Raw genomic sequence first — 9,279 nt, forward strand, 5'->3', positions numbered from 1 at the left:
CAGGAATTGTGCAACATGGGTTCCAAGTGCATTTTCACCCATAAGATCAGTCAACCCCAACCTTTAAGGTTGCACCCCAAAAAGGTTACTTCAGGTGCCTTCAGGCTATTTAGTGTTAAACAGAAAGACAATAAGGAGAGAGGAGGAAAATTAATTGTACAAAAAGGAGCTTGATTTTGGGTTTATAAAGAACCACAAAAGCTAAGGGCAAAAGGGTAAGGTCACCTCCCTTTATGAGGGTACCTCTTCAAGTCACCTCCCTATGGGAAGGTACCTCTCTAATGGCATCTCCATATTTTAACCAAGCAATGGGCTTTCCAAATCAAGGCCTATGACCCATGATCCACAACCCACGCCCCAAATCTCAAGGGTCCCAAGTACCAAGTCATATATAGAAATATTAAAAGTTAATTAATATATAAGCTATATATCCATGGCTCGGTCGCATTAGGGTTCAAGCTAGGTTCACATCGGATAAGGCTTCACACCGTCTCGGATGGGTGTGGTCCTTAACCGCATAAGTTAATAGGTAAATAACTTAGGTGCTTTCTATATATAAAGCAAATAATCAGCTCCTCACTATCTGATGTGGGACTAACATTCCCGAGACAAAAAACATAGGAGGGGGAAAATAATAAATAAATATATAATTATGTATTAAATTAACAATTACACACATGGACTAAATTTCGATCAAAATGGTCAAAATTTCGACCGAAATACCTGCATTTTTTCAAATCGAAACAAAACTTCAATATTTCGTCAAAGTGATTCATTTCGACCGAAATTTCGCAGACTTTGACCTAAATTTTACAAGTTTCAACACTCCAACTTGTTTTTCCTCGGTTTTTGTTGATTTATATCCCATTTTCACCTAATTTCCACGACTCCTTTGCCTTCAAATACCTCTTTTGCCTCCAAACACCTCTTAAGCCACAATAACTATGAAGGAAACTCCGGCGACAATAGAATGTGAAGCATGAGCCACCCAACAGTTCCAAACTTCCCACTTTTTATTTTTTGTTTTGTTTATGCCATGGTTATTAAAGAGGCAAAGCAACCAAAGCGATTGGGCGCGATAGGCGACAACGCGCAGCGGCAAAGCACCAAACGATTTAGTCAATATTTTTAATATAACTACTTTTAAACTACTTTTAATACAAATACTTTTATAATAAACTAAAGTATTAAACAAACATTCAACAATCACATTCATAAAATAAAAATAAAAAACTTCAGATCCTTATGAAATTATCCAAAAAGAATAAAACATAACTTCATCTCTTAGCATCTAGATTCATAACAATATTATGTGTTGCTATTCGGATCATGTGAATGAAAATCAGTAGTAATTTCTTCTTCTTACCTCTGTGTGGCGCTATGTGTCTGTCTCTGGCTGTTGTTCGTGTGTTTTCCCCTTTTACCACGGCCGCTGATAAATTATGTCTCTTTTCCGTTTCGTCATTGTTTTTTATGATTTTGTTATTGTTGATTGGTTCTGCTTCACTTTTTGCCGCGCCTTGGGCCTCGGTTTTGTTGGGCCTCGTCTGGCTCACTTTTTTTTTCGGCTTGTGTTTTGTTAAAGAAATTTGCACAATTAAACGTGCGGTTGCTTTGCTCTGTGGTTGGCGGGCGGGTGGTGTTGCCTCGCGGCGTCGCCCGTGTTGCGGCCTTTGCGGTTCTCGCTGCCGCCGCAGGCGCGCGTCTGGTTTATGCCTTAAATGATCCTGCATTGCCTTAAAATTAATATATGTTTAGTTTAGGACTATGATCTATGATTGTGTGTTATTAAACTTATTTTTTATTATTTGCTACCATTTTTTTATTTTCTGATTTTAATAACTGTATTTTAAATTATGTAATTTGAAAAAATATATATATATATGGGCTTCAACTTAATATATGTGAGACACCATCACTTGATCTAGTTGGTCATTTTATTTTGTTGATTTGATGTATATGTAACCATTCTATCCAACAATTCATGTATGCTAATGATTCTATGTCTTATGCAATACAATTTGTACTTGTTGGAACTAGTCATTTGTTAGAATACTTGAATGATAAATTTTCAATGGTTTTTTTTGACAAAATACTAGTTTCATTGTGTTTATTATGCATTAAATAGGTAGGAGGCAAGAAATCAAATGAAATGGAGGTACCAATAATGCCCGAAACCTATGGTCGAAATTTCAAAAAAAATCATTGGTTTCAACCGAAATATTGGTCAAAACTTGGAAATCTCACATTTTCCCTCGGTCAAAACTTGAGTTTCGATCGAAATTTGTTCCTTGATTATATGAATAAGTTTTACATATTTTTCCAACAAAAATATTTAGATATCGATGTAAAAGGACAAGAAAGAGCATTGTTAAGAACTCAGAAATTGACCAAAGAAACAAAACACAAACCACAAACTTTAGTTTTTTATGCCTAGTAAATGTTAGGCACAGTGTAAAATATATATACTCAAATCTAAGACTTTCATGTTAACCTATCGAAATCATAGTTGTCAAGGCAAGAAAGCGAGGTGAGGCAATAGGTCACATTGACCCAAAAAAGGGCCAAGATGCCTAGGTGTCACCTAGGCAACGCTTAGGCAATGCGTCGACAACTATGATTGAAATACTTGCCATCCTGATATACTCAAGTAGCAACCGACAGCAATGCCCAAGCAGCATACAAGTCCTCACAAGATATGCAAGTTCATGCATGAAACATCTTGGGAGTTCATAATTGAGAAGTCTTATGATTTCAAACAGGGACCAATTCCCCTTTCAGTGAATATTTCTCTTCTGGAAAAATTAATATATTGGAAAACATCCAAATTTGATCTCTTCTCCATGGGTAACAAGCATAAAAGGATGAAGGAGAAAATGATTGAAGCAATAGACAGAAGTAAAGCAGTTGCCCTACTAGTTCCTAGTTCCCAAAGGACTTCATCATTGCTACGAATTGAAGCCTAGAACTAGTATTAAATTATTACTCAAAAAGGGTCGAGAGTAGTAAGCATGCAGAACAAAGTTAAGGAGAAAATGCATAAGCAACAGAATGACTGCAGAGGCTCTAATTGAACAATAAAAAATAAAGAAATGGGCAAATCTTATGAACAAGAATTGAGTTATACGCTGAAATCTTGCCAATCACAGACTGTTTAAAGGATTTCTTGTCCAAAGTCAGGAAAGGATAAAGCCCTACAAAATATTTCACCTGAAAAATCCAACAAAAATTATGGTTTAACTTTATTGGATCTTTCAGAAGAACAAGCAAATAAACATGGGCATAATAAATAGGCAAATAAACCTGCTCCGGTACTCTCTTAAATATTTCCAGCGATATATAGGAACCAATAGAGTGCCCTACCTTCAACAAGAGACTACAAGTCAGCCTCTAGTACCTTACATAAAATTAAAAACCTCATGTTAACACAAAAATGAAAAGAAAACACTGCCAATTACCCATAGTTTTCAGTTTCTCATACTTCTGCTAAATAATCTAAGGATGTTAACTGCTTCAGAAAACAGTACAGGTATTTCCTCATCAATAGCCGTATGCAACATTCATAAGACAAAAGCTAGCCATAGTTGTCAAGGCGTCCAAAGCAAAACTATGCCTTGTTGATGGTTCCTAGGTTTAAATTGATTGACATTTTTGCTTTGTTTCTTGATGAATTTGCTCCGGTGCATTGTTTATTATAGGTTGATTTTCTGTACTAGAATAAGTCTAACATATTGCATTAGTATAGCTTCTATGTTGCATATAGACAAAAGACTAGTCATTCTTATTATGTATGGTCACTAATGAAGCCTACAGCGCCTTGTCACCTAAGTGCTTCCTTAAATGCCTTTGATTGCTTAGTTGACTTGACAACTATGCAGCTAGCAAAGCCTATTGTTCTCAGCACAGAATACAGTAGTGCACAACACAAAAACCCTCATTATATCATCATCAGTCTGATGTCTCACTTATTATTGCCAAGTTAAAAGAATGTATGTTTCACATTATTCTACTTAAAAATTTTCACAAAAAAGAATTGTGCTCTTTGGATGTCCATCTCTTCAAGGAACACCCTAGAATGAGAAGCACAAGTTTTGACCTATAGTCTGTATACAATTGGAGAGAACCCTTGGAATAGAAAGTAAAAAGGTGTTTTGGTCATCATAGGTATTATTCCAATTTCACATTGTTGTAATATGTGGACAATGGTAGGATTGTCTAGAAGTTATTTTTTGTGTTTTCTCCCACACCGGATAGTTCCTTATTTTCTTTGTACTCTATTCTCCATAATAAATAAAGGCAAGCTGTGTCATATTGACATATGCTCAGTATTTAATTCTCTTCAAACGTTTAAATAGATTTCAGTGCAACAGACAAAACCATGTAGTCACTCTCTTTCCCTCTCTTTTTTCTTTTCCATAAATCGTCAATCCATGTAGTTAATCTGCAATAGTAGACATGGTCAGGGAGTTCAAGTAATTCTTTTGGAGGTCAAAGATTTGGAGGACTTGGCTGTTGACAACAACTGACACGTGCCTCAAATCAGCTGCAAGTGAGCTGAGTAAGTCCAATGGGAGATAGAGGAAAGACTTAGTAGTTTTCAGTCCAGACAAATTGTAATTGAAGAAGCATATCAAACACTGAGTTTTTGTTAAACAGTGTCTGGTGATTTTTCATTTTGATAAGTGTAAGAATAAAGCCTTAGAAAAAATCAGTCAGGGAAAGCCTGGGGCATGTACTTATTATTTGTCAGGGTGAAACTAGGAAGAAAGGTGGGTGCTACTCTTCATCTTTCCTTTTCTTCTCATTTTTGTAAAAGTTTGGTCAAAATAATTCCCATAGTACTTTGACTTATATTGAGCTCTCAGTACCTGTTTTCACATCATATTATTGGCTACTACCATTTGTAGTATACTTCATCAATTGTAGACATATTGAGGTATGTGGTGATTCTGAACTAATTGTTTTAACCTGAAGTGCTTTCAAAAGTATTTCTCCTAGAAGAACTTTCTACCCCAAGTGCCAGAGAAGAATTACAGTTGTGATAATAAGTTCACTAGAAATAAGGAGAAATAAGGAGAAAAAAGGAGAAAAAGAGAGAGAGAGAGAGAGAGAGAAGAATAAAACAGGACAGGACACAATCCTTATTTCAAGGTAAATTTTGTAATAAGAACCTGGACAATAGTTTACTGTCCATCAAGTTACTGACTTGTTCATATCAAGTATAGGTCCAAGAAGAAATAAATCCAGAATCTACGGATAACCAGTTTGTTTGATTCTGATGAGGGTTGACTAAGCAGTGGGCCAAGAATTTCTTGAAAACAATTGATTCCATGTGCAACATATTGCACCAACCACATCATGCAGTGGAATTTTACCCTTGTAATTCTATGCTCCTACTCACAGTCATGGGCGTGTTTTCTTAAAGAAAATGATGCACTTCTACAACTTGGCAGAAGAAATAAAAAAGACATCAAGCTGTCTTCTAAATTAAAAATTTTCTATAATAAAATGGATAATACCAAAAAGAGAGGAACTTCAGTTTGATGCATCTCTTGCTTAATGAAGTCCATCTGCATAGGAAATGATTGACTTGGAATTAGAATTCCCCCCAACACAGATTAAATACTTTACTTGCAAATGACCAGCTTTAGCAACAACATGTTCAACCACTAACTAAATAAGAGTTACTTCAAGAGCACCAAGCTTGCTAGAAATAAGTTTAATAGGACAACCATCATTTACAAAAAAATTGTGGAAAATTCAACAAAAATAAAAATCAGGAAATTGCCTTCTGTTTGTAAGAATGACTTGAATTTGAAAAGAAAATTGTGCTTCAATGTAAAAAACACCAACATTGGCATTTTAACAATGTCAATATGATCCCATCTTGTACAATTATATTTATCTATGGATAATCAGGTCTTACAAATGCCTTTTCCACGTCCAAGGAGGCCCATCACGCACAGATATTACATTACCTTATGATCTATCTGATCTTGTAATGAGAACAAACGTCCATGCTCCCAATTCTAGGAGGAACAAGAAAAAACTAAATGTTAACTTCAATGCCATTTATTTGGTAAAACAAGAACTATTATGATAAGTTTTATTGGTTAATAAATTTGCTAATTTCCATATCATGTCAAAGAAAAAAATACCTAAGGGCGCTGTTTGGACAGGGCGGGTTTCAAAACAAGATTGAAACTAGTCAAATCTAGTTAAATTTAATTGGTGTTTGGTGGGAAGAACGGCACCTAAATTATTTCGCGGTTTGATGTGTAGCTTTTTGAACTTTTTCCCCTCCCTCCCGTTGGTCTCTCTACCCACGGGCCGTGCCCCGGTGCCCCCTAATACATTTATATATTGCTGATATAAATACGAACAGCATAAGAAAAACGACAGGATCCGCATAAACAATACAAAGTGAAATCTGGAAGAGATAAAGAGGATGAGGTACAAGTAGGAAGAGCGTACTTCCCTTCCATCCATATCTAACCCTCCCCCACCCCCCCCCCAACCCAAAAAAAAAATCATGTAACATAAGATTTCCCTATGGTTGATGTGCGATAATAAAAAGAAAAACAATACCATACATAAAGGTGGATTAGGCTTCTTCCAAAGGCACTCAACTACAACCTAGAGATGTTTGGGGATGGGGCTTCCTACTAAGGATCAAAACAATAAGCATAACATCCTAGTTTCTCCCTTTTGTAGCTTCCATTGAGCTGGATTAGAGAGCAGGGACCACTTATTTTTAGAAGTGCTCTTTCCCAACAATAAAAGTACGGAGAGATATTTTTAGACTTGGATTCCATCTAAAAGTCCAGGAGAGCTGCTATCCTTTTGGAAGTGAGGTGAACTAAGAAAGCCTCCGGGGGGGACTCTATTGGTCGTATTATCGCCAGCAATTTGAGCTACGTTATCCAACGTTTGGAAAAAGAGAAACTTCCAATTACTTCTAGGTGAGACAAAGATTTGGTCTTGCATCAAGAGATATCAAACAGAGGTAGAGGATAGGTGGAGACTGGTATTCCTAGGGACAAGCAATCCCCTAAGAATTTGTTCCCTGTTCAAAAATGGGGAGTGCATCCAATTTAGTTTGAGAGGCATGGAGATTCATTAGCCTTATCCTTATAGCTAGTTATTCTGTTTTGGTTGTGTTGTTTTGTATCTGTAGTGCCTTCCTGGCATACTGGTTTTGGGGCCTTCTAAGCAATGGGCCGTTGTTGACTTCTTCTGGCAAGGCTTCTTTTGATTTGCAATTACTTTCCTCCTTCTCTTTGTATTATATAAACATATAAGACACCTATTCAAGACACCAGTTATACAACTAAAGAAAAATCTTTAGCAAATTCAACCATTCTTTTAGGAAATAATGTGGAGAAAATTGCAGGTTTTTTGTGTGTGTTTGTGTGTGTGTGCATGTCTGTGGCATAGGTAAACATGGCAACAGTTGCTTGGACAATATTGTAACACTGTGTACAAACTTTTATCCATTCAGGGCATCCTAAGTAAAACACCATCTGATTGACAGAAAAGGATGGCTTGGCTGGGTCAGCGGGCTTCACAAATGATTTCATTATCATTCCAAACCAGATGAAGAAGTTCAATTTATTCTGCCAAAGCATAGAAATTGATCAACACCATTCATCCAGTCGTTGAAATATCATTAATCTTGGAAAAAGTGTAACTCCAAGATATTTAAACGATTATAAGAAAAAATACATAATAAATCACAATTCTATGGCGGCAGGAATTTCAGAACTCTAGTTTTACATATAAGGGGGAAAGCTGCTATATTTCTGCATAAAGATCGCTCAGCGCAGTAAGTAGCAACCTTTCTTGTCTGAGAGATGTGCCCAATTGCTGATGATGTTAATCAAATATAGGCACGGTTAGCATACTGGTATCAACTCCAAACCGAAGCACCAAAAGAAGGGGAAATCGTTAATCTCTTGCCTGTTACCGATGCAGTTCCTCCAAGCAGCTCGTATAATGCTTCAACAAACTCTTTATAATACAAAATTACACCTTCAATAACCACCCAAACTACCAAGTCTCAGATTAATCTTACATTCAAAAAAATAGAAATCAATATAAACTAAGTCTTATGATGTTGTCGGCTTTGTTACGAAACCTGGATTTCCAGGTATGAACAGAACATGCAATGAAGGATCTTCTGCAGGCAACTCGAGTAACTCGGTCATATGACTGGAAATTAAAAAGAAACATGAGATCCATAAGCATCGCTTGTTCACGAATGTTTAACTAAACAAAGAGAAGAGAAACTTGTAATCGCCTAATGCATGCACCTTGAGACACTGCAGAACCGAAGAGTTGCCTGTTTCTTCAACGGTGAAATCTTTTGACAGATACCATCATCTGTGCTCGCTACTGTGTACATATTCCTTGGTCTTTCCACACGATTTTGGGATTAAGGAGAGAAAGAAGATTAATAATGAGATCTATAGCATCGAAGTTCTTGAAACGGATCGTTGGAAAGAGAAATTGAAGTGAAAATCTTAAAGAAAATGAAGTATCAGAATTAAGGAATAAAAAGCTTTCAACTGCCTACCTGCAACTGCAAATGGAGAGTGGGAACGACAAGTGACGAGAAACGAACAATGGAAGCCGGAGTGGCATCTTAACTGTTATTTTAAAGGGATAAAAAGACTGAAACTACCCATTCGTGCCGATTGCCGTATTTGGAACCTGGAAGATCTTGAAGACAAGTTTCTGTACTGGTCTCACCTCATGGTTCAACAAATCGATATCGGATCTGCCTATCCACAATGGTATCGGTCGATACCAATTGGTAACAATTCTTTTATAGAATCGTTTTACATTTTTTTTGTTGAGTGGGTCTTCTTTATTTGAAAACGGATGTTTGATAAATCAGTTCTAGGAATATTCCTAAACCAACCTGCAATATTCCGGGATGCATTTGATAATGCTCTTGGAGAACACTTTGGCGTTCTTTTGTTCTTAAATAATGAATCGGCAAAAAAAGTGGTCTAAAGAATAATTTTTGCTAGACATGTAACCTGCAATTTTTGCAAGATATGTAACACATATTCTATTAAGGGAACAAAAACTTGATAAAATGGCCTTGACGGTGAAAGCCTCTCAGGACCATCTCCATGCCGATCCTTGCAAATCTCTTTACCTTACTCTCCTACCTTGTTTCCATGCTAGAAAACTAAAATTTTCATATTGTAAGCCTAATTAGAAATATTTATTGAATCGGCTTATGAACCCATTTCCAAAGAATAATGGTTT

At 36.4% G+C, this 9,279-nt stretch overlaps 1 protein-coding gene across 4 annotated transcripts in view; it reads right to left on the bottom strand.

Annotated features, from left to right (window-relative positions):
- LOC149007848 (alpha/beta-Hydrolases superfamily protein) overlaps positions 1 to 8,793 on the bottom strand; it is a 35,745-nt gene extending 26,952 nt beyond the window's left edge. For all 4 annotated transcript variants that reach the window (XM_089164664.1, XM_089164663.1, XM_089164662.1 and 1 more), the window contains exons 1-9: positions 8,576 to 8,793; positions 8,313 to 8,414; positions 8,138 to 8,211; positions 7,960 to 8,031; positions 7,838 to 7,866; positions 5,979 to 6,029; positions 5,520 to 5,570; positions 3,304 to 3,363; positions 3,128 to 3,210 (exon numbers count right to left, since the gene is read on the bottom strand). In XM_089164664.1, coding sequence (XP_089020790.1) covers positions 3,128 to 3,210; positions 3,304 to 3,363; positions 5,520 to 5,570; positions 5,979 to 6,029; positions 7,838 to 7,866; positions 7,960 to 8,031; positions 8,138 to 8,211; positions 8,313 to 8,414; positions 8,576 to 8,643 — 590 coding nt within the window. In that variant the 5' untranslated portion in view covers positions 8,644 to 8,793. The remainder of the gene's footprint in view (positions 1 to 3,127; positions 3,211 to 3,303; positions 3,364 to 5,519; positions 5,571 to 5,978; positions 6,030 to 7,837; positions 7,867 to 7,959; positions 8,032 to 8,137; positions 8,212 to 8,312; positions 8,415 to 8,575) is intronic.
- Between the last annotated feature and the right edge of the window lie 486 nt (positions 8,794 to 9,279).

Source organism: Hakea prostrata, chromosome 8 (genome assembly GCF_041222555.1).
Source record: "Hakea prostrata isolate BN-2017 chromosome 8, UWA_Hpros_2, whole genome shotgun sequence".
Lineage (NCBI taxonomy): Eukaryota > Viridiplantae > Streptophyta > Magnoliopsida > Proteales > Proteaceae > Hakea > Hakea prostrata.